A 25879-nucleotide genomic window follows, 5' to 3' on the forward strand; every position below is an offset into this window, starting at 1 on the left:
TTTTGTTTATAGTGTTAGATGTTGGATAATTATTGCAATTACATTGTGCTCTGCTATGCTTGGTAATAAGTAATAGTGGTAATATGTATGTTTTGTGTTTTTATGTTTTTGTTTTAACTTGTCTTTTTGTGCTCTTCCCTCTCCCTCTCCGGAGCCCTCTCCTTCCTATTCCCTGGAAGTCTGGCAAGTGGCAAGCATCTGGCAAGGTAATCCAAAATCTCTAGAATAAGCGTCTGAGACTTTTCATCCATAGACTTCCCCACCACATGGGTTTCTGTGTGGGGAGTAGAATGGGATGTAATACAGCAAATAATACAACGGTTCCATCACCTCCATTTGTAAGAGTACTCGTACAAAAATAATTATTAACACAGCCAAATGGCCCTGAATCTTAATTCTATTTCCAAGAATGTGAAGGGTCTCAACACTCCAATGAAAAAGAACAAATGTGTACTCATTTTGAATGACAGTAAAAGGAAGACACTGCTTTTGAAGGAGACACACTTGACCACAAATGAGGCTGCTAAATTAGAGCATGACTGGGTAGGAAAAGCAGTGTCTTGCGGTTTTTCATCCAGATCCAGTGGGGGAGCCAACCTCTTCCATAAAGCAGTAGCAATAACAGTTTCTGAGTGAATTTCAGATGTTCAGGGCAGATTTTTAATTCTTAAAGTCACCTAGTCACTGCTTATATTAATGGGCCTAAGCTTGATGATCCTGAAATCTTTCATAGGTTTTTTACTAAGTTTTATGGAGAACCCCATATCCCTGCTGTGATTGCTGAGGATTTTAATTATCTTTTATGGACAAATCTTGGCCTCAGGGGCATAAGCCAGCAAAACTAGAATGGCTCTGAAGTTGCACTTTAAAGATCTAGGGCTATGTGATATCTGGAGACTCATACTTCCAATGAGTAGGAACTATTTATACTTTTCTCCAGTACATGGGTCCTATTGTCCTATAGATTGTTTTGCTCCCCAGTGATATGGTTAATTCTGTAACTGACTCCTCCATTAATACAATTGCTTACTTTGTTCATGCCTCTGTAATTCTTCAAATAGCAACAGACCCAGGTGAGAAACAGCCAGGTAAATGGAGATTTAATTCTTCACATTCATTAGATCCTCATTTCAAAATATTTATTGAAAAGGGAAGTTGGCAAACCTGGAGACAAATCAACCTTCAACATCTTCTAGCAGGTTAATGTGGGAGATACTCAAGGCCTATTTGAGAGGTAGAATTATAAGTTTTGCATCAGCCAAGAAAAGGCCGAAAATATGAGAAAAAAGTAAAAGAGCTTGATTTGTCTTAAGCCGCAGTCCCATTTCTAGATTTGGCTCAATCCCTGATTAATTGTAGATCTGAGCTCAGTAAGAGAGGCAGCGCAGGCTCAATTTTCCCTATTTCTACTCAGGCAGGACTTCTGTGAATTGGGTGGAAAACTTGGCAAGCTGCTGGTGTACCACCCAAGACAAAAGAACTCTGCATGTAGAATCATGGTCTTCCATAATAACCATGGTAAATTATGTACATCACCTAAAGAACTCTTTATTAATATTATTAATTTCTGTAAAGATCTGTACAAATTGGACACAAAGCCCCCTCAACTCCCACAGGTGCTTTGGATCAATTATTTAAAAATACTACATCACTGCAACTCAGTATAGAAACCTTGACACACCACTAACAGAGGATGAGTTAGTTGAGGTCATTAAGCATCAGAAGGCAGGGAAAGCCCCCAGGCCAGATGGCTTCTCTGCCAAATTCTATAGACCCTTCCTTGACCTCCTGTCTGACAAGATGCTTAAGATGTTTCATGAGTCACTCCCAGAGTGCACCCTTACCCCTACGCCGAGGGAAGCCCTAATTATAGGTATTACTAACCCAAGAAGAGACACTACACTATGTTCCAATTATAGGCCAATTTTACTTATTAATGGTGATGTCAACATATTGGTAAAAGTTCTGGCAATGAGACTGGAGAAGGTTTGGGGTTCTATCATACACCAAATCAAGTGGGATTTGTCAGAAGCTATCGTGGCTCTGATAACCTTTGACAACTTATTGATATAATAGTAGTGAAATAGGATGACCCCGAACCACAAGCCATATAAGCCTTAGATGCAGAAAAGTCTTTTGATAGAGTGGGCTGGAGATATGTTTTATACCTTACAAAAATTTGTATTTTGACTCATATTTATTTTCTGGATTCAACGGTTATATTCTCACCCAACCTCTCCCATCACAATCAACAACGTGACCTCAGATATCATCAGCCTCTTCTGGGTTACTCTGCAAGAGTGCCCACTGTTGCCATTACTTTTTGATTGGGCTCTTGAGCCCCGGCAGTAGGTACATGGGCTCATCCAGTTATCTGAGGCATTCAAGTTGGTTCCATGGAGTATAAATTGATGTTATAAGCAGACAAGGCTCTCTTGTATATATCCAAGCCCAAAACCACTATTCCAGCCTTCCTATTACTAATTCAAAAATTCAGAACAATACTTGGTGATGGCTATCATAGCTAAGATGTAACAATTTCATCCTCAGTGTCATGCAAAAGGACCTCTCTGGGATAGCCCAGACTGGCAAACTGAGGGGCGGAAACTGTAATTTATAAGAATTGACTGAGGAAGGGCATCATATGGATTTACTAATTAGTCAAGGAGGATTTTTCTTATTTCTAACACTAAAGCAGCATGGGTACCTGATCTCAGCAGAGTGCAGTACTTACAACTAAAACACTTACTAACATATCAATTTGGTCCAGATGCTGTCAGACTGCCAGAGTACATCTACACACATATGGGGATAGACGTTGTGGCTTGGCCTAAAGCTTGGGCTCTGAAGGCTAAGGAGGGGATTGAGCTTCAGAGCCCGAGCTGCAACTTCCAAGTGCTGTCTACACACCTAGTTTTAGTGTGGTGACCTGAGCCCTGTGACCCTGAGTTTGTCCACCTGGCTGGGAGGCTCACTGCCACTGACAGTGTAAACATACCCCTAAAACTACTGGTAACCTTGGAAATGCTTCTTAAACTCCCCCACTATGTATGCTCTACTAATGAAGAGGAACTCCAGTGGTTTGGAGTTCTTTGTGAAAGGGTGGAAAGGGAACTTCACACAGACCTTAAAGGAATCCCAACGGCAGCACGTTACATAATGTTAAAAATGCTTCAGTGGAGCTCAGGCTACTCCTGATACAGCAAAAGATTCTATTTAATTTTAATTCTATTTAATATATATTGGACACCACACAGGTTGCACAAGAGGGGGGTCCTGTCCTCTGATGTTTCCTGCCGCTGTAATAAAGAAAAAGAACTCCCCTGATGCACATGTTATTGGACTATCCAACAGCCAGGCAGCTGTGGAATGAGATGGACATGAATGAAAACAGTGCTTGACTTCAGCAACCAAACCTCAGCTGAAAATTATATCTTAGGTTATATATCTACTGTGCTGGTTCTTGAGGGCCTCAGTCATTACCAAGTATACGATTTTACAAAAATGGAAGAGTAGGCTTATACCCAGAATAGAGCAGCATGTTCAGATCTGTCTGAGTTAGCAGCAAAAGAAAAAATAGCTTATCAACATAGAGAAAAATTATATGAATTCAAAGAAATTTGAACCCTGTTTCTTGATACATTTGGATAAGAAATGCTGAGATATTCAAATAATGCCAGACTTCCATTCTAACTGATCTGCTTTTTCCCCTCCCGCTTCCCTCTCCCAGGCTCCTCCCCCTCCTTTTTTTTGGCCTACTCGTGTATATCTTTTTATTATTGTTGTTGTCGCTTCCACCCCAACATATTATGTCTGTATAATATTGTCTGGTTTTGTATTGTCTGGTCTTGCAGCTTTGACAAGTTGTAGAGATGCATGATTTTATTGGCAATCCTGTGAAATGTGTGGGTTTTGGTAACATATATAAGCTCTAAGACCTTTTTGTATTTTAGATTCTTGGTTTCTTTATGAAAATTTATTTTAAAAAAATCACTGAAGAGTGCATGAATTTAGCCACATAACTCACTAAGTTGAACAGGTTAATGCCTTTGGAGGCAACACCGTCGAGCAAATAAAGCACTGGACAGGGTCAGGAGTCCTGGGACCTGTTCCTACCTCTGTCATGGACTTGCTGTGTAACTTTGGTCAAGTCACTTCATTTCTGTTTGATCAACCACATCTTTGTCTATTTAGACTGCAAGCTCTTTGGGGCAAACGTGTAGAGCGCATAAACACAATGTGGGTCCTGCTCTTGGCTGGAATGTCTAGCTGCTGCTCTGATGTGAATAATAACCCTAAAGCAGGTTTCAGAGTAGCAGCCGTGTTAGTCTGTATTCACAAAAAGAAAAGGAGTACTTGTGGCACCTTAGAGACTAACAAATTTATTAGAGCATAAGCTTTCGTGAGCTACAGCTCACTTCATCCGAACAAATTTATTAGAGCATAAGCTTTCGTGAGCTACAGCTCACTTCATCCGATGAAGTGAGCTGTAGCTCACGAAAGCTTATGCTCTAATAAATTTGTTAGTCTCTAAGGTGCCACAAGTAACCCTAAAGCAGTGAGCTGACATTTCTTTATGAGCTGATTTAGTAAGAAACACAGGAACAAACATTGTAAAGACCTCAGGGAGTACTGTCAAACCCAGGCCTCAGACACGAGAACATGTTTTAATTATAGTTCAGTGGGAAGCTAAGTAATGTGGAGATACTCAGGACTAGCTTAGGAACTGCTTTGCAGCATTTACAAAATTCACCTCAGCTTCCTGTAAATAAAAAAGGCCTTGTTTTACTAATCTTGCTGCATGTTTTATTGATGTAAATGATGCTTCCAACACTCAATAATCTTTTTCTGCCAAGTGTGAGCAAATCTTGAGTTAGTCAATTAACCACTAGAAGGTCAGTAGGAATAGTTTTCTTCTGAGACACTCCAGTCAGATCATTTGGAATGATGGCTGTGTGTAAATGAATATTGACTGTATCCAGATCCATCAGTAATTAAACCAATCATTATAATTAAATTATAACACTTTGTCAGGTGTCATTGAATTCTGTCACAAATATATGTTGTTTGCAATAATGTTGTTCCTAGGATATTAGAAGACAAGGTGCGTGAAGTAATATCTCTTACTGGACCAACTTCTGTTGATGAGAGAGACAAACTTTTGAGCTACACCAAGCTCTTCTTCCGGGAAGAGTACTCTGAGGCCAGTTCTACACTAGGAAATTAAATCGGTATAACTACGTCGCTCAGTGGTGTGAAAAATCCACACCCCTAAGCAACGCAGTTAAACCAACCTAGATTGATGGGAGAATTTCCCATTGGCGTAGGCACTCTATCTCCCTGAGAGGCGGTAGCTATGCTGACAGGAGAAGCCCTCTCATCTGCAGAGATAGCCTCTTCACTTAGGAGCTACAGTGGCACAGTTGCTTGCTGTATTGTAGTGTAGACCTGCCCAGTGCAGCTAAATACAAGGTGGAACAGATGGCTTAGCATAAGGAGTTAATACATGTTGCAAGAGATCATTTGACGTGGAATAGGGAGTTAACACATTTGCAGTCATAGGACAAAGGAGGGTTAATGGATTATACAATGTGTTCCATCTTGTATTTAGCTGTCACACTGAGTGCCTTTTCCAGACCTGAAGAAGAGATCTGTATAAGCTTAAAAGCTTGTCTCTTTCACCCACAGAAGTTGATCCAATAAAAGATCTCACCCACATTGTCTCATAAATATTTGTTAGCATCCCAGAGTATGAACTGATACAACCCACAGGACTTCAATGTATCAACAGCAAATAATTTTTAAATTGGTTTGGGACTGTAATAGTGACTGATAAAGTAAAGTAGCTCTGCTGACTCACATTTTCATAGTAATAAGTCCAATGTCAAGTTAGGATGCTAGGTGATTTTATTACATTTAAATACTAGTTGCACAGTGATGGGGTTACTTGGAAATCAGGTTAATGAACAAAAGAATTTTTAGTCTCTGCAATCTCAATTAGATCATTTTAAATCACTGAGAGCAAGAGTCATTATTTTACACTGGAGTTTCAGATTGGTGTGACATTTCAGAAAGTCAGCTAAATTTATAACAAGAAATATTTGCCCTTTTTATGGCAATTCATAGAAAGCAAACACTCATTCTTTCATCACTTTGTCCATAGATGTTCACATTTTGCCATCGGAACATACAAAAAATGTGGTTCAACCACAGTTCCGTTAAAATACAAGAGAAGAACGTTTTATTACCTTAACCTCATTCAGAATCAAGTTGTTCTAAATAAGTGAGGAACCTCTTGCACCAAGCAACTGTGAAAAACTGTTGTAACTATTGAATTGAGAGATTCTGAACTGAGGAAGCTTATAGATGGATCGCTGAAGTTTAAATGCCTAAATACATAATCTACACAGGTTTCAGAGTAGTAGCCATGTTAGTCTGTATTCGCAAAAAAAAAGGAGTACTTGTGGCAGCTTAGCTACGCAGAAACCAATAATGCCATGGTACCATCTGCAGATCTTAATAGCCAGTTCGGTTACATTGTTACTTATATTAGTAAACTATTAGCTCCCGTACACATGGGATTAATGATAGGAATGTGTTTTACATCACAGAATGTTGTCATGCTTGTATACTCCTACCAGTCAGCTGTGCATCACTGGAGCAAGGTAGCTCTTCTTATACAAGCGTTGGATAAAGATGCATGCAGGAGATCAAAGAGGAGATGGGGCAGGAGTTTTGGAGGGCAAAAGAGAGGGAAGGTATAAGGGTTTTTCCCCTTAGTCTAGTACACACTACATTAAAAGCCACTGTGTCAAGGAATTAAAAGCTCTGTTGTTATCATACATTTATACTGAAACTAGACTAAAATGTCACTGTTAATGACAGTAGGAAAATATCATATGAGCTATTGGTCTGATCCATAGCCCTTTGAAGTCAGTGAGCTGTGGATCACACACTCACTGCAGCATGTTGACAGGTAAACATTCTGTGCATCTCTTCCATTATAGCATTCCACTTTATTTGTAAAGGTTAGGTAACATGTAAACTTAGAGTTAGTGGGACACCCTTTCAAAAGGACATCATACTGCATACATTACAGTGCAAGAGGTTGAGTAAAGGGGCTGTGGCCACCCTAACTCAGACATTATGTGCCTTCACGGGTTTTCTTTCATGAAGCACGTTGTCTTTAATAGTTACTGCAGTTAATACTGGTCAGACTGGGCATGGGACTTACATTGGATTTGTCTAAATTTTCAAAAAAAAAAAGGGGGGGTATAATCAGGCAGAGTTAATCTCTGCCCTCAGATACCCACACACAGCTCTCCCTTAATTTAATTGGGAATTCTGTACGAGTATCAGAGATCAATATTTGGCCTGTTTTAAGGTGCACCATGCGGTCTTGCAAAATACATATACATACAAAAGAGTCCAGTTTGAGGTGGGAGTCAAAGGGGAGTCTTTCATTTTTGTTTTTTCCCCTCCAAAGTTATATTTTATTCAATTTCCAATGTCTTAAAATGGAAATGGGAATATTTTACAGCTTGTCATTATTTCAAAATTTATCCTTAACAAAAGTCTATTGACACAACCTAAGGAAAGAGTGAATTAGATTCCCAGAGTTACATCTCTAATTAAGATTGCAGTGTGCCCCAGTGGAATAGTACAGGCAAAGCAAGGGTAGGATCAGCACTCCATGTCTGTACACAGATTTCTGCCAGCTATATTGGTCAGGGGTGTGAAGAGGTGTAGACATGGTCTTACAATACTATTCTGCTAGGCACTTCAAGAAATACCATAGAATAGATACTTGGATTAAAAAGGAAAGAATTGAGCTTAGTGGGAGAATTGTGTGCATGCATCATGGAGCGAATACACCACAAAGCTTCTGTGATGTAAATTCAGAGTGATCTAGTTTCTGTATTGTATGTCCATCACAATAATAAAAATTCTAAATTACAGGTAAGTGTGTACCATGCACAGTACAAGAGCCTTATGCATTGAAGTTCCTGGCATAATTCCTTTTCCATCATGCATTTTGGATTAATAACAAATATCTTAAAATAGTATATAAAAGCCTTTGATAGCATATAATTTAGATAAAAAAAAACCTCACTGAAATCATGGTGTCTTTTTCTATGTAAACTGCATTTTACTTCAAGTTTTAGAAGCATTGGAAGGATGGATTACTTAACTGATGTGCTATGATCTCATTATCCTATTTCAGTGGTTTTCAACCTGTGGTCCATGGACCCGAGGGATCTGCAGACTATGTCTAAGATTTCCAAACGGGTCCACACCTCTTGGAAATTTTTTTAGGGGCCCGCAAATGAAGAAAGGTTGAAAACCACTGCTCTGTTTGAAAACTGGTATGAGAAAGAAGGACAAACTGTGAGAGAAAAGAGAAGTACAATACATGTGAGGAGAAATAAGCACTTAAATACACTAAACTCTCCTTGGGAAAGAAGAGAGAACGGGTCAAAGGCAAATTTGGAAGGGGAGCATATCATCCCCATGCTAGCACTATGGAGATTCCCTAGAAAATATAACAGTTTTTACTGTTTCCCCCCCCCCATTATTGTTTCTATTGAGATACCCACTCATTCTTCAGAGATCCAGGGGCAGCCACAGCCAAGGGAGTCCCTGGCATTGCATCATAGGGTCATGATGCCAGGGAACAAGAGTTGGGAAGAGGTGGTAGACCAATACAGAGCCTCCACCATATTCCAATGCTATGCTGGATTTGGGGGTAGACCCCAGGGCCTAACTCACAGGTTTAAGCCTATGACCAAGATGTTCTTCAGAGCCTTTATTATTAACAGACTCCCAGTTATTTTTCAAGTGATTTGGCAGGCATCCTGAATTTCAAGGAGGTCTTCATGAATCAGTTAGGATCCAACCATATTACTAGTGAACAGCTCCTTTCAGCCAAAGAGAGCTTGGTACCACTCATACTGCCAAAACTGTACAAGACTGCCTTTGTGCTGACAAAAAAAAAACATTACAGGCACTGTACGTCTGTCCTTTGGAAGAGGAAATAACAATCCTTGTTTTAAAATCATAGCACTTCAAAGTAATGGTAAAATTAATCAGCACCAAATTATAACACTGCTTTGTATTTCTATAGTACCAGTGACAAGTTGGATTGCTTTCAAGAGCAATCCTATTTCATAGAAAGGTGATAAGTGTGTGATATGAAAGTTGTGTATTGTGTAATGGGTTGGTATAACTCACTGCTCTTTCCAATACAGTGAGTAAAATAGCCAAAAGGACCAGACAGATAAGCAATTAAGGTTTTGCATTGAGGTTTCTGATAAGACAATGACAAATGATCTGGAAAAATGGGTAAACAGTTAGATGGCAAAGTTTGCAGATGATACAAAATTACTCAAGATAGTTAAGTCCAAAGCTGACTATGAAGAGTTACAATGGGATCTCACAAAACCGGGTGACTGGGTAACAAAATGGCAGAGGAAATTCAAGATTGATCCATGCAAAGTAATGCATATTGGGTAACTATACATACAATATGATGGGATCTAAATTAGCTGTTATCACTCAAGGAAAAAATCTTGGAGGCATTGTGAATAGTTATCTGAAAACAGTCGTTCAATATGCAGTGTCAGTTCCCCCCACCCCCCAAAAAGGCTAATAATTTAGGAACCAATAGGAAAAGGATAAATAAGACAGTAAATATCATGCCATTATATAAATCCATGGTATGCCCACACCTTGAATACTGCATGCAATTCTGGCCACCCTATCTCAAAACAGATATATTAGAAATGGAAAAGGTTCAGAGAAGAGCAACAAAAATGATTTAGGGTATGGAAGTTTTCATATGAGGAGAGATTAAAAAGACTGGGAGTATTCAGCTTGGAAAAGAAATGACTAAGGGGGGATATGACTGAGGTATATAAAATCACGACTGGTGTGGAGAAAGTGAATAAGGAAGTCTTATTTACCCCTTCATATAACACAAGAACCATGGGTCACCCGAATTAAATTAATAGGCAGCAGATTTAAAAAGAAACCAAAGGAAGTACTTCACACAGCCAACCTGTGGGACTTGCTGCCAGGGCTGTTGTGAAGGATAAAACTATAACAAGGTTCAAAAAACTAATTAAATAAATTCATGGAGGATAGGTCCATCAATGGCTATTAGCCAAGATGGTCAGGGATGCAACCCCATGCTCTGGGTGTCCTAAAGCCTCTGACGGCCAGAAGCTGGGAGTGGACGACAAGAAATGGATCACTTGATAATTGTCCCGTTCTCGTGATTCCCTCTGAAGCACCTGGCATTGGCCACCGTTGGAAGAGAGAATACTAGGCTAGATGGACCATTGGTCTGACCCAGTGTGGCCATTCTTATGTTCTAACTGGGATGTATAATTGGAAGGAGGTTATATTAAAGCTAAAGCCCAGAAGGAGATCACCCAGGAAGAGGGTTTGATTGACTCTTCATTAAGCAGCGGGTCAGGAGGGGAGAGAGAGATGGAGCAGCACTTTAGTCTGGAGTTCAAAAGGAGCCTCCATGAGATGAGAAGTGGAGCTGTTCCCTGTGGCCAAGGATACCTGAGGTGAGTGAGAGGTTTAAAAAAATGGAAGTTTGATTCCCAGGATCTCTAGCAGACTTCCAGGCTGAGAACATGCAAACAGCTTTGATGACCTGAGAGACTGGATGATGGAAATAAACAAGCAATTTCTTCTATACTGTAATTACACAGATGAGGTTTAGCTAGGTGATTTCTGGACAAGTTTGAAGAAGATTAGATAGGCATTCAGACCACAGATTTTGTTTTTAATACTCATTTCTTTCTCTTTGTGATAAACCTTCCTTAGTAAGAGCTTTTTGGTCATAGATTGTTTGGGCAAATTCATGAGGTCCATCCAGAAAGGTAAATAAACTTGAACCTCTAAGGAAGGTGTCTGGAACCCAACTCTGAAATTTCTCAGTTCAAATGGCACACAAAAGAAATCCATCCCATCAGATGCCTGGTGCCAGGGCTACACTGGGTACCACAGAGTAGGGTGACCAGATAGCAAGTGTGAAAAATCGGGACGGGAGTGGAGGGGTAATAGGCACCTATATAAGACAAAGCCCTGAATATCGGGACTGTCCCTATAAAATCAGGACATCTAGTCATCCCTACCACAGAGGAATTGCCGAGGGTCATGGACTAGAACCTTGTCAGGGCACCAGCTAATTCCATCAACCCTAACTTCTTTGCAGTCACCATCACCATGGTCCAGGCCCAACATCTCCCTCTCTCCTTCACAAAAGACCTGACTACCAGCCCTCAACCACTCAGCTCTAACACCTCCTTTTATTTCCTTGTAGTAAGTATGAATCACAAACTTGGTGCAGATTTGGAATCTGCTGCATTTTGGGTCGTGAATGTTGGCAGGTGTGTAGGGCTATTAAAACTTGTCAAGTACAGAACTGCACATTTTGTCCTACTTTTTCAGCACAGCATACTACTACTAACTAGGATATGTGCATTGTGCTGTCCATTGACGTGAGAGGTTTTGAAGTCTTTTTCAATAGATGCACTACTGTTCACTGTTTTTTGTTCCATGTTGTCCTTTGGCCCCGGCACAGATTTTACACAGTTAAGCAAAATGTTTAGCTCCACACTCCTGTCTTTGACCTCACTCCCGCTGCTGCTGCTTGGCATAAGTAGTGCAGTGGCCAAGCAGCAGATCTCTCATTAGCAGATAGACAAGTTGCCATCCATTCCCTGCCCTTCTCACTTTTCACGTTGAGTTTGTGTTCATAACTCTCTGCACCGGTGCTGTGCATGATCAAGTCCAAAACACCACATTTTAGTCTCTGTATAAGCAGTGTTTAAATAACAGGGATATGTTTTGTTTTGTCTGAACATTTTAAAGGAAAAGAGCCTTGTGCAACACCCAGGATCGTAGACAATAAAATGGAGGAGAGTTCAGAAGTACGTATTTTAGAAGACACATCATCTTCACCAATAGATATTCAACAGCATTCATGGCAGGTTTCCACCGATATTGAAAACACTGAAAGGTATGTGTAGCCTTTATTCCTAAATACTGGAATTTACATCTAATGCTTTATTCAGCCTTTCCCACATAGGCAATCAATATTGTTATTTGTATCAGTATATTAAAAAGGCATTTTAACATTTCTTCAGAACTTAATGTACATGGCAGTAACTTCCAAATCAGTGGGTACAAAGATGGACCAAGAGTGAAATATTTGATTTAGCTAAGAACCACTGGATACTACTGTCAAAGCATGAAGAAGAAGAAACTACAGAGATAAATGGGCCTACTTGCGGAACAACAATAATAAGACTTATTTTCATTTTAATTTTAACCAGGCCTCTGCTTTTGTATCCCAAATTACCTGGACTCCATTTTTGCACTTGCCAGTCAGGTATTTAGATATCCAATTGACATTAGTTGTGCCTGCCAATAATCCTGAACGTGTGGAAATAAACAAGTATATACCAAACTGAACTCCTTTCATCCTCTGACTATCCAGGTGCAAGTTGAAGCTTCTATGGCCCTTTAAAAAAAAAAGTAAGAGATAACCCTGGTGGTCATTTCTGGTCTTACTAAAACTGATCTATTATTTAAGGCTTTGTGTGAGTTACCACTGAGAGCATGAGGGCTACCATATTTCCTTGTATATAACCAAATTCTGTTCTTTTAAAAGGGGAGGTGAATAAAACTGAACTATAGGAAAGACAGTTGCACTGCTCTGTTTAGGAACTATATTATAGTTTCAGTGGTATCCCAAATGAATTAGGCAAGATCATGCTGTCTTTCAAACCAAAAACCCTTTAGTGCAGCCTGAGCCCTCACACAGTTTCTCTTTCACTTTACAAACCGTGATCCACTTTCAAAACACACACACACCTGTAACCCTGCTATGGGAGAGAGAGGAAACCCATTATCATAGCAGTGGGGATTATTTAGTCTGTTTTCTCACCTTTAACGTTTTGGGCAAATCCCATGCACTTGAGAGGGGTTAGGTTGACATGCTGGATGGAATGTTCTCTTCATCCACAGAATGGGAACTGATACAACACGCGTGATCCCTACAGTAATTTATTTATTACTTTTTAAACACTACCTTTGTGCTTGGTACTGTCCAAGATACAAAACACAAAGAGGTACTGTCGCAAAGAACTTATGGTCTAAGTGTTTGCCATCTGGGGGCAAAAGGGTAGCGCAGCCAACACTGGTGCTGATAAATGCCAGTTGTGCTGCGTATGGTGCATCTCTCCACTAGGAATTGGACTGAACCCACCAACTCATTTTATAAAAAACCACTCAACATCCAGGAAATGGTAATTATGTCATCATCCTAGGCTAAATTTGAACCAGAAAGCTGCCAATTACAATCAAATCAACCCTCCACTTCCTCATTAAATCTAAGGGCATATTCCTCTTGTAACAAAAATAAAGAATTAGACTGGCTTTTATATTGGAACCAACTACTTGTCCAATAGATAGATCCAAAAGAGCTCATTAGTCCCACTTTGAGTTTATTACTTTCATTATTTCAGTGTATTGTACTATTCCTACAACCCCCAAAAGCAGAAAATAGGTTATGTAAAGTCTCCATTCTATCTGTTTTACTTTTAATTTCCACAGAGACATGAGAGAAATGAAAAACCTTTTAAGCAAACTCAGGGAGACTATGCCTTTACCATTGAAAAATCAAGGTGAGTCTTGCTTTTTCTGTATCTAATGTAAATTAAGGCATTCAAGTGTTTTGGCTCAGTTTATATCAGAAAAATATAAATTTTTTCTAGATATTATAAAAAAATATTCTGAGTAAGTCTTGGCGCCACTGATGTCAATGACAGAACTCCCACTGACATAGAATCATAGAATATCAGGGTTAGAAGGGACCTCAGGAGGTCATTTAGTCCATCCCCCTGCTCAAAGCAGGACCAATCCCCAACTAAATCATCCCAGCCAGGGCTTTGTCAAGCCTGACCTTAAAAACTTCTAAGGAAGGAGATTCCACCACCTCCCTAGGTAACGCATTCCAGTGTTTCAGCTCCCTCCTAATGAAAAATTTTTTCCTAATATCCAACCTAAACCTCCCCCACGGAAACTTAAGACCATTACTCTTTGTTCTGTCATCTGCTACCACTGAGAACAGTCTAGATCCATCCTCTTTGGAACCCCCTTTCTGGTAGTTGAAAGCAGCTATCAAATCCCCCCTCATTCTTCTCTTCTGCAGACTAAACAATCCCAGTTCCCTCAGCCTCTCCTCATAAGTCATGTGTTCCAATCCCCTAATCATTTTTGTTGCCCTCCGCTGGACGTTTTCCAATTTTTCCACATCCTTCTTGTAGCGTGGGATCCAAAACTGGACACAGTACTCCAGATGAGGTCTCACCAATGTCAAATAGAGGGAAACGATCACGTCCCTCGATCTGCTGGCAATGCCCCTACTTATACATCCCAAAATGCCATTGGCCTTCTTGGCAACAACGGCACACTGTTGACACATATCCAGCTTCTCGTCCACTGTAACCCCTAGGTCCTTTTCTGCAGAACTACTGCCTAGCCATTCGGTCCCTAGTCTGTAGCAGTGCATGGGATTCTTCCATCCAAAGTGCAGGACTCTGCACTTGTCCTTGTTGAATCTCATCAGTTTTCTTTTGGCCCAATCCTCTAATTTGTCTAGGTCCCTCTGTATCCTATCCCTATTCTCCAGCGTATCTAGCTCTCCTCCCAGTTTAGTGTCATCTGCAAACTTGCTGAGGGTGCAATCCACACCATCCTCCAAATCATTTATGAAGATATTGAACAAAACCGGCCCGAGGACCGACCCTTGGGGCACTCCACTTGATACCGGCTGCCAACTAGACATGGAGCCATTGATCACTACCCGTTGAGCCCGACAATCTAGACAACTTTCTATACACCTTATAGTCCATTCATCCAGCCCATACTTCTTTAACTTGCTGGCAAGAATACTTTGGGAGACGGTCCACAGGGCAAGGATTTCACTCAATAGGGTTAGCTGAGCATCCTCTAAAGCTAGTATATTTTGGAAATTAAGAGCTAAGTTATGTCTCTGCTGAGCAGAGCTATACTAGAGAAAGGGAAGAGGCATAATAAAATTTTATTATAAATTTTGCAGATGACACCAAGCTCAGAGGGGTTGCAAGCACTTAGGAGGGAAGGATTAGAATTAAAAATGAGTGTGACAAATTGGAGAACTGGTCTAAATTCAACCAGATGAAATTCAATATAGACAAGTACAAAGTTCTTCACTTAGGAAGGAAAATGCACAGCTACAAAAATGGGGAGTAAATGGCTAGTGGTAGTACTTCTGAAAAAGGTTCTGGGGTAATAGTGGATCACAAATTGAATACCGGTCGACAATGTGATGCAGCTGTGAAAAAGGTTAATAGCATTCTAGATGTATTAATAGCAGTGTTGTATGTAAGACATGTGAGGTAATTAACCTGCTCTACTCAGCACTGGTAAGATCTCAGCTAGAGTTCTGTGTCCAACTCTGGGAGCCACACTTTAGGAAAGATGTAGTTAAACCAGAGAGAGTCCAAAGGAGAGCAACAAAAATTTAAAAAGTTTATAAAACCTGACCTGTGGGGAAAGCTTCAAAAAAACTGGGCATGATTAGTTTTGAGAAGGAAAAAAAAGACTGAGGGGGGACCTGATAACAATCTTCAAAGTCTGCTATAAGGAGGTCTGTGATCATTTGTCCCATGTCCACTGAAGGCAGAACAAGAAGTAATGGGCTTAATCTGTAGCAAAGAAGATTTAGGTTAGATATTAGGAAGAACTTTATAACAATAAGGGTAGTTGAGCTTTGGAATAGGCTTCCAAGGGAGGTTGTGGAGTCCACATCTTTGGAGGTTTTTAAAAACAGGTTGGACAAATACCTGTCAGGGGATGGTCTCTGGACACTCTCCAATTTGTCCTAAAAAATTAAAAGCTAGGGCATATTCTTTATCATATATTAGTATTTCCATAATGCTGTCAGTGTACATGGCAGCCTACAACAAATAAAGTGTGCTAAGCATAACAGGTCCTTGTCCCAAGGAGCTAACAGTCTAAAGGTACAGCAGTTATGAGAGAAACACAGAATGGGGAGAATACATTGCGCTCCTGAAGTTTCATGGAATGGAGGGGATTGCAAAGAGTTTGGAAGGAGGGGAGGAAGAAATCTCAGTGTGCATTATATAGAAGGTCATTCCAGGTAAACAGGACAGATAGTAAAAAGGCACAAAGTCTGGAATGGGGCACAAAGAGAAAGAAGAAGGTGAACATAGCAAAGGAAATACCTACGCAGTGGAAGAGGAGAAACTTGAACTCAGTGCAGAAGAGAGGAAGACAGTTCAGAGTTCCAGGGATGAATCCTTCCTCTGCATTCTGGCCCCGTTATATTGTTCTGGTAATCCTTCTGACAGGTGGAGTTGGCAGCAAGAAGAGCCAGGTTCAATGTCTAGAAATTTCTCTTACCACCACAAAATAAAAAAGTCCCCATCTAGTAATCTGGGGAAACTAAACACTGCGTTTGGGCGCCTCTCAAAGGCGATCCTTCCCCACTCGCAAGCACTGAGTTTGCATAAAACAAAATAAAACTTTTATTAAAAGGGGAACCAATGTTAATTTGGGAAAACACCAGAACTGCAATTCAAAAGCATGTGATCGTAGGCAAACATCCACCCCAGAGTGTGTTGGACAGTGTCCTTTGCCTCAGTTTCTCACTTTGCGGTGTGAAAGTCCAACCAACAAATGTCCCTTAACACAGCACTCCCCTCACCTGCCACTGTACCCTACTTACCGTTGGCTGTCCTTGGTTGGCGAAGGCCCAGAGTTCAGAGGTACATTCACATGGTTCAACTCCCACCTCTGGGAGCAGGGAGACATCGAGCAATGCCTTTGCTTCTGCTCTGTAACTGGCTTGTAGCTGTCGCTCTCTCTCTGCCACCGTTGCTGCTCCCACAATGTCACATTCTGAGGTTCTGCCACTGAACCCAGCTCTTAATGATTTCAGCAGGTAACCTCACAGCCAATTGGGTCTCTGTATTGTCTTTCCCTATCCCCAACAATGTCTAAGGCTTAGCCCCTAGACCTGTTCAGCAATAATATCATCTCTAGGAATCACCAGCCAGAAACAAAGACTCTCAATTGAGACCAATCAGCTCTATCAAATGCTAGACTCTTGGCAGCATCCACACCACCACATAGAAACACCTATCCCCATCCTCTCATCTTCATGGGGATGTGGCATCCCTACTCCCTGCTTAGCAAGTGAGGTTCAGTTTAGGGTGACTCCCTCAATCGGGGGGGTCACATGGTAAGCACAGTTCTGGTGCCTTTTACTCATATAATAAGGTTAACACTTCATCTTCATTACCCCTGCATTCAAATCCTTGAGTGATTTGTAACCCCAAGCCAACCAAAATTGATCATTTTGGCAAAGTAGCTCCATCTGCTGCACATGTAAGCAGAGTAGGCATGCCTGTGCAAATGTGGTCTGCTCCTGAAGTCTTTCCCCCCAGCTCATCACAGGGGAGAGCTCATTCAGGTTCTCCTTACACTCTACATAGATGGCCTGAAGATCTCTGGTAAACGCACCAGAGGCTTTTAGGGCTGTACATCAGGCAGACACACTTTTAGTAGCCCAGAGACTGCTCTGAACGATGTTGGGGGCCAGCCCCAAGATCAAGGAGATACAAACGGCTCTTTTGCTGCTCCCATAAATATACATCATCTATGTTTAGAGCTTACTGCCCACTTCTGGGAACTGAGGTCTCAAGAAGGGATGATAATACTTAGTAGTGATATAGGACTTTATGTCTTCAAAGTATACTAAGATCTTTAATTAAAACTTTATTTTGGATTCATCAAAGAGGAAAAATAAGGGAGAGAAGACCTAAAAGGAGGAGATTTAGTTAATTACCAGGGTACGAGCTAACAACTTTAATGATTAGATGTGAAATTAAGAGTCTGGTTGTAAAAAAAAAAAAAAAAAAGTTGTGAGATGATTTGATAGTGTTGAATGAATGAATCCTTACAGGACCTGAGCCTGCTCTGAGTGAAATCAATGAGAGTTTTGCCGCTGAGTTCACTGAAGTCAGGGTTGGCTCACAATTACTAGTCTTTTCAAGCTTAGTATAATGCTACTAAACTTTCAGCTTTGCTTGCCGTCTGACTGAAGAAGAGTTCAGATACCCAAATGTATTGTGCATGTGCAGTGGGTGAAATTTAAGAAGAAAGAGAATGTATTCTCTCAAAGGAATCATACATGCAAGACAAAATCCATTTCTTACCCTTGTTATTACAGCTGCATATGCAGCACTCTCTCTGCAACTAGCATGTGTAATATAATCATTCTCTTCTGAGGTGGATATCAGTGCTGCCCTTTGGATCACCTACCAGAGGGTTCATGAATATTCTGAACAGCAACCTATCCCCTTCCCTGCCAGGACATCTCCATTATGCACTCAGGCCCCCAAAGGGGCTTAGGCACTGCAACATCTAACCTAACTTTTAGGTGCCTCGCCACCCAGGAGAATCCACAAACCCTGAGGGAGGCAACCAGGCTCCTTATGCAATGTCTGGGGAGACTTAGACACCTAAGAGAGGGATCCACAAAAGCCAGCATGCTAAGTGGGGAGCCACCTAAGCTAGCTAATAGAAGATGCCAAAGAAGAGGTGTGTCTTAAGCCTCACCCCATTCAATGAGTTAGACACCTAAGTATGTGATGGAGGGAGGCGCCTATCTCCACTTGGGATTCAAAGCTGTGAAACTCCTGGAGACAGGTGCCTAAGGAGTTTCTTGCAAGATCCTCTCATATGCAGACGTCAGAGCTCGATGTCCAGGTACAGTAACCAGAGGATAGATTCTGTATCCAGAGAGGTGAGTCACGGTAAGCAGCCCTCCATATGTCAAGATGGGCACTCTTTGAACAGATGAGTTATTGTCTGCAACACTGCCCCACCATCACAATCTGGAGAGGAAACCAGGCCAAGCTAGTGCCCAACCATGGCAACTCTGTACCCTCCTGAGAGTAACCCATCAAGCCTGGTCCAGGATCTAAAATCAAGTGGACAAGGGCGCAGATGCAGCAACAGGCTCCTCAGTTTACTTAGTGTGTTAGATTCTCTTGTAGAGTAGAGGCATCAATGGGAAAGACGGTCATTTTCAGCTCCCTTCTGGTGCTGATTGTCCAGCTTGGGGAGCAAGTCTACTGCCTTCATGTGTCAATAGCAAAAAGCAAAGCAAAAAAAGACAAAATGCAAAAAATCTGAATTCTTACAAGAACAGCAATGGCACACACCTAACCCCACACAAAACAGCCAGAAGAGGGGGTAGAAAGGAGAGGGCAGCAGGAATGGCCTTTCTTGTAACCTTTAGCCCAGTAGTTAGGGAACTCACCCAGGAGGTGGGGAGCCCAAGTTCAATTATCCCATGTGCCTGATGTGGAGAAGACAGGTGAATGCCCTAATCACTGGACCATAGAGTCATTCTTTCTCTCTGGTCCAATGAAACGGCTTTCAACAGGAGAGCACCATATCAGAGTATCCCATAGTGCAGTGGCTAGCACCCTCATCTGTGAGGTGGGACACTCAGGTTCAAATCCTTTCTCCACATCATGCAGAGGCGGGAATTGAACTGGGGTCTCCCATGTTCTGAGTGAGTACCCTAACCAATGGGCAAAAGCTTATAAGGAAGGCTGCTGCTGCTTCTCTCCACTCCACCAGACTATTTTGTGTGGAGTTAGGTGTGCTCATAGCACACCAGCCTCATAGGGCAGATAGCCATTCATAAGAATGGCCATACTGGGTCAGACCAAAGGTCCATCTAGCCCAGTATCCTGTCTTCCGACACTGGCCAGTGCCAGATGCCCCAGAGGGAATGAACAGAACAGGTAATCATCAAGTGATCCATCCCCTGTCACCCATTCCCAGCTTCTGGCAAACAGAGGCTAGGGACACCATCCCTGCCCATCCTGACTAATAGCCATTCCCCCACTTATCTCACCTGGTTTGAGGCTCAGGGCTTGGGAGCAAGCCAAACACCAGCTGTCAGGACTGAGGTGGCAGTGCATGGGCCCAGAAGTAGAAAAATAGGGCACTTTAATGGCCCTAGAAATTTAAGCGCTGAGGGATGTTAGATGCCTCCAGGTTTAGGCAGCAACATGGTAGGAGTTTTGAGAATCTCAGTGGAACCTAAATTTTGGACTTAGGCAACTGAAATGGGAGTTGGACACTTAAGTCCTTGTGTGGATCAGGGCATCACTCTGTATCAGTCTGGTCAAAGTTAGTCCTGAAACCAGGTGTCTAAATGTAGCCTTATGTTTTTCCAAATTTGGGAAACTCTTTTCTTAAAACCTTTTCATAGTCAGCAAGAATTTTATTATTCATGTTTTTCCTAGAGCTGTGAAACAATGTTATTTTTACAAACAAATATAAAAATCTTGGGTGGATGGGGGAAATAGGTCTTTTATCTTATCAAGGACGAGCTTGGATTATCAAAGAATGTCGCCTAAAGTTCAGATCTTGAATCCAAATAAAAATAGCTTTAATTTAGGTTCCTAAATATGGATTTAGAAGCCTAACTTTAGGCAACCAAGTTTGAAAATTTTGCCCCATCTCCAGAGATGAAAGGGTAATTCCTCTCAACTTGCATCTGAAGAAGTGGGTTTTTTACCCACGAAAGCTTATGCCCAAATAAATCTGTTAGTCTTTAAGGTGCTACCAGACTCCTCGTTGTTTTTGTAGATACAGACTAACATGGCTACCCCTCTGATCTCAAGTTCGGTGATTGAACCACTATGCCACCTGCCAGAATTTCTGTCTTTCTTCCTCTACGTTTTTAGTTATCCAAAATGGATATTCTGAAATACTGTTTCTGTTGTCATGGGGCAATGGCCATAGCTCTATAATTAGCATTTTAAGACTCAGAATATATAAAACAAAACTATATTATTGAAATAAAATTGACCTAGGACAGAGTTGCTACAGAGCTGCATTATCATAATTAAGGCTATGATTTTGTCACGGATATTTTTAGTAAAAGTCATGCACAGGTCATAGACAATACACAAAAAAAATCACAGAAACCGTGACCTGGTCCTGACTTTTTTACTAAAAACATCCCTGACAAAATAGGGAGGGAGGAGGGTCCAGCATCCTGCTCCTTCCCCCCCTGCAGTGGCTGGGAGCTGCAGGGACCCCATGGCCCAGTGGGTGGGAGGGGTCCCCCTGCCACCCTGTGGGGCTGGGAGCTGCAGGGGGGGGTCCCCGCCATCTGCAACGGCAGGGGAGCTGTGGGGGGCTCCTATCAGCAGTGGTGACTGCGGAGGTACAGGGGACCTCCAGCCACTGAGCAGCTCTGGGGTCCCTTTGCTGCCGCCAGTAGCTGGAAGCAGCGGAGGGCCCCCCCTGTGGCCACTGAGCAGCTCCAGGGTCCCTCTGCCACTGCCAGCTGGGAGCTGCGGGGCGGGGGGGGAAGGCTGCTCACAGAGGCGGTGCCGCTGGACAGCTCAGGGGTCGCCGTCAGTGGCAGCAGCTGGGCAGCTGTGAGAGGGTCCCCCACCACCCGTGGATGCTGGGTTACTGCTAGGTCCCCTGCTGCTGGCAACTGCTGGGGCGCCCAACATCATGGAGGTCGCTGGAAGTCACAGATTCTGTGACTTCCGCAACCTCCATGACATAATCTTAGCCTTAATCATAATTCATAGTGTATGAACATGCTCTTTACAAAAAGGACTGAACTTAGATGCATTTAGATTGTAAACTCTTTGGGGAAAAGACCATCTTTTTAGCCTGAGTTTGTACCGTGCCTAGTACAATGGGGTCCTGGTCCACTACTGAGGCTCCCAGGTGCTACTGGAATACCAATAAGTAAGCAGTTTCTTCTTTATACACCTAATCGTATTACATTTTGTACTTCTTTCATTATAGATGATAGCAGCCTCCTAAACCTGACTCCTTATCCATTAGTGAGAAGACCGAAGCGAAGATTCTTTGGACTATGCTGCCTTGTCTCAAGCTAAAAACTTCAGGCAGAAACTCCAAGAAAACCATAACTTTCATGAAACCAATATTATTTGACCTTTGAAAGGATAAACCTTACTGCTCTTGATTATAAAGCGTTTTCTACACTGCCCTAGTCCTTCTCCCCCTGCTCTTTTCAAAAAGGAGTTTTACAGTACAAAGTTGTTGTTCTCAAGAACCAGAAAGGGAACAGATTTAACATTATGATTTTTTTAAAAGGTTTTGTAATGACATTCCGCATGTCTACTTTAAACCATTCAGTGACTAGATGCAAGAATTATAGTTACTAGCTCATCCTAAAGCTTTTTTATTATACAAATCACAACAGAAATTGTGTGTACAGTACAAAACTATGACTATAGCTCTTACTAGTATCACATTAATAGAATATGATCAAATATTGTAAACAATTTTTAAACGTAGAAAATTATTTCAAACATCAAAATGTGTTTAACTTCTAATATTAAAAACAAACTATTGTAACAGAACATGCACAAACTCTCCTACTGCTTTTTGTGCTCTCATTCATATTTAGTCTTCCACTATATCTCAATTTAACAAAGAACTTCACAGTAAAATTTAATTTATCATACTCAAAATCATATATGAAAAATATTCATATTTGTAAATACAAAGTAATCATAATATCTACATACTGTACAGTAGATAGAAGATAATTAATTTCCTTTTAAACCAATGGTGTCTATTTCAACTTTGGAAGAAAGGGGCAATGGAGTTAAAAGATGGTGTAGTACAATATACAATTACCCTCGAACATAAATCAGAAAATACTTTGTTTCCATTAAAAGTTGAAGCATGGTGTCTGCACATCAACTTAGTGTTAACTCTTATAGGGCATGCCAGAATTAGCTCAGACTGTAAAATATTAGGCATTTTACATTGTTAATAAAGTTTTTTAGGTAAACTAAAAAATGTCTGCTTTCTAATTATTATATCACTAGGAAATCAATTTACTATAATGTCTCAGTAATAGTATTTGCTCCATTTTCAAGACTGCTGTTCTCGGAGGAAGATGACAAAGTATAATCAGCCCACAGACATTATTTAGACTGACAACTAGTGGCAATGTTATGTATTGCAGGACATAGATATCTGGGAACTATTGTCTCAGACACTGAGGGAAGACAGACAAAACACCAAGAACGTGGTTTAACTAAGCTGCAACTTTATTAAGTAACATATCTGGGAACTATCCAGCAGTAACTATTCCAGGGCAGGTCATCCTTCCCTTGTAATCTGTAACACCTGGCAGAGGGCTGGTATCAGCGCCACACCACACCATACCTCCCAACAGACCTAAGTTTGTGGACCTGTCCCACTTTGACCCCCGAACTTCCCTGTCCCAGTTGAAGGGGCTCCTGTGGGGCTGGCTGGGCTACGCTCTCCCCTCCAGGCATTGTGACTTCGCCCCTGCTGCATGGGAACACAGTGCTGCTCAGGTTTGGCCCACCCCCTTCCCCACTGAGAGTAGGACTTGAACACCACCTTGGTCCCCAATCCCCTTGTGGACAGGTCCCATCCCACTTCAGCCACTGAAAATGTTGGGAATTATGTCACCCCTACACAGCATTAAACAGGTTCCATCACTGTTGCTGGTACCCCATCACCCTCTTCTCATATGAGGGTAGGGAAAGGATGTTGTCTTTTCATTGCTGTGGATTTTAGGAGTCCATACCACCTTTCCCACCTTCTCTGGGAGATGCCTCATCATAATCTGCTTCCAACTGTGCTTTATCAGGAAGCTGCCCCCAGTCAAATGAATGTCTGCACTGGGCACCTGCTAATGTGACAAATGCATTTTACTGTCAAATCTACCCACCAGGACTCTGGGCTGCTAAAAGGAAATTAAAAAAAAACAAAACACAACACATTGCCTACACCAATCTGGCAGTGCAGGAAAGATTCCTTGCTAGACTTAAAAAGGTGACTAGCATGATGCCCACAGCAATGCCCCAAAATCTCAAGGGAGTGGGAGGGGGTGGAGCTTTTTTTCCCAGTGCAGAATGATGTCTCCAGGCAGGGGAAGATCTCATTTTGGTATGCGGGTTTATGCTGCACCCTTTAGTCCAAAGGATCAGCTACAGGGTCCCACTCTGACCCACAAGGAGGCTGAGTGCCTGCAAAGAGGGGAGAAAGGGAGTAATCCTTAAAGAGCCCAAAGGTTTTCCTTCCCCTGCTGGCCCAGGCAGTCTCCCCCACCTCTGAGGCTGGAGATTCAGGGGGAAAGTGTTCTTTGGATACATGGCATACCCGTTTTCAAAATGACATGGTTGAAAACTGTGACCTGATCTGATTTTCAGCACAGATAATTATCTCACAATAAACATATTTATGGGACTCTAGAGGCTTGATCAAACTCCTATCAAAGTCAATAGTAATTAGTCCATTGAGTACATTAGTGAGGGACAACAACGTAAGTGTCATCTTAGAAAAGAGATGACTAAGGAGGGGAATATGAGAGAGGTCTATAAAATCATGAATGGAGTGGAGACAGTGAATAAGGAAGTCTGATTTAACCATACACATAACACAAGAACCACAGGTCACCTGATGAAATTAATAGGCAGCAGGTTTAAAACAAACATAAGGAAATACTTCTGTACACAACTCACAGTCAACCTATGGATCTGATTGCCTGGGGTTGGTATGAAGGCCAAAAGTATAACTGGGTTCAAAAATGAATTGGATAATTTAATGGAGGATAGGTCCATCAATGGCTATTAGTCAAGATGGTCAGGGACACAACCCCATGCTCTGGGTGTCCCTAAACTTCTGACTGTCAGAAACTGGGACTGGACAATGCGGGACGGACCACTCGATCAACTGCCCTGATCTGTTCACTCTGAAGCACCTGACAATGGCTACTGTTGGAAGACAGGATACTGAGCTAGATGGACCATTGGTCTGACCCAGTATGGCTGTTCTTACGTTCAATCTGACAACACAAAATTAAATTCATATTACAAAATCCATTCAAAAGTTAAATATATTAAATTAAGATGTCTATTTTTAGCTAGATTATAAATGTCCCTTCTCTGATATTCTATAACAAGGAGGGGAGGCAGATCCTTAAATAAAAATTCTTAAAAAAAAATCAAGTATTTCTGCTTGTATATACTGTACCCACCAGCGGAGTAGACAGAGGTGTGTGAGTTAATAATGAAGATTCTGTCATAGGCTGACCCGCAGCAACACACATGGCAAGTACTAGGTGTAGGAGGTTACCTCTACATCTCTGTCAAGGTATTTATAAAAAGAAAAAGGAGGACTTGTGGCACCTTAGAGACTAACAAATTTATTTGAGCATAAGCTTGCGTGAGCTACAGCTCACTTCATCGGATGCATTCAGTGGAAAATACAGTGGGGAGATTTATATACACAGAGAACATGAAACAATGGGTGTTACCATACACACTGTAAGGAGAGTGATCACTTAAGATGAACTATTACCAGCAGAAGAGTGTGGGGGGGGGAACCTTTTGTAATGATAATCAAGGTGGGCCATTTCCAGCACTTGACAAGAACGTCTGAGGAACAGCGGGGGGGGGGAGAACTAAACATGGGGAAATAGTTTTACTTTGTATAATGACCCATCCACTCCCAGTCTTTATTCAAGCCTAAGTTAATTATATCCAGTTTGCAAATTAATTCCAATTCAGCAGTTTCTCGTTGGAGTCTGTTTTTGAAGGTTTTTTGTTGAAGAATTGCCACTTTTAGGTCTGTAATCGAGTGACCAGAGAGATTGAAGTGTTCTCCAACTGGTTTTTGAATGTTATAATTCTTGATATCTGATTTGTGTCCATTTATTCTTTAACATAGA

At 41.5% G+C, this 25879-nt stretch overlaps 1 protein-coding gene across 2 annotated transcripts in view; it reads left to right on the forward strand.

Moving 5' to 3' along the window:
* Positions 1-22193, forward strand: part of LOC119855380 (regulator of G protein signaling 7 binding protein) — a 78519-nt gene extending 56326 nt beyond the window's left edge. The window contains exons 4-6 of one of the 2 annotated variants that reach the window (XM_038401175.2): positions 11890-12037; positions 13636-13706; positions 21946-22193. In XM_038401175.2, the coding sequence (XP_038257103.1) occupies positions 11890-12037; positions 13636-13706; positions 21946-22037 (311 nt within the window). In that variant the 3' untranslated portion in view covers positions 22038-22193. Of the gene's footprint in view, positions 1-11889; positions 12038-13635; positions 13711-21945 lie in introns of those variants that run through there. The other variant, XM_038401177.2, reaches the window with a different exon arrangement.
* Positions 22194-25879: the final 3686 nt, after the last annotated feature.

Source organism: Dermochelys coriacea, chromosome 5 (genome assembly GCF_009764565.3).
Source record: "Dermochelys coriacea isolate rDerCor1 chromosome 5, rDerCor1.pri.v4, whole genome shotgun sequence".
NCBI classification, from domain to species: Eukaryota; Metazoa; Chordata; order Testudines; family Dermochelyidae; genus Dermochelys; species Dermochelys coriacea.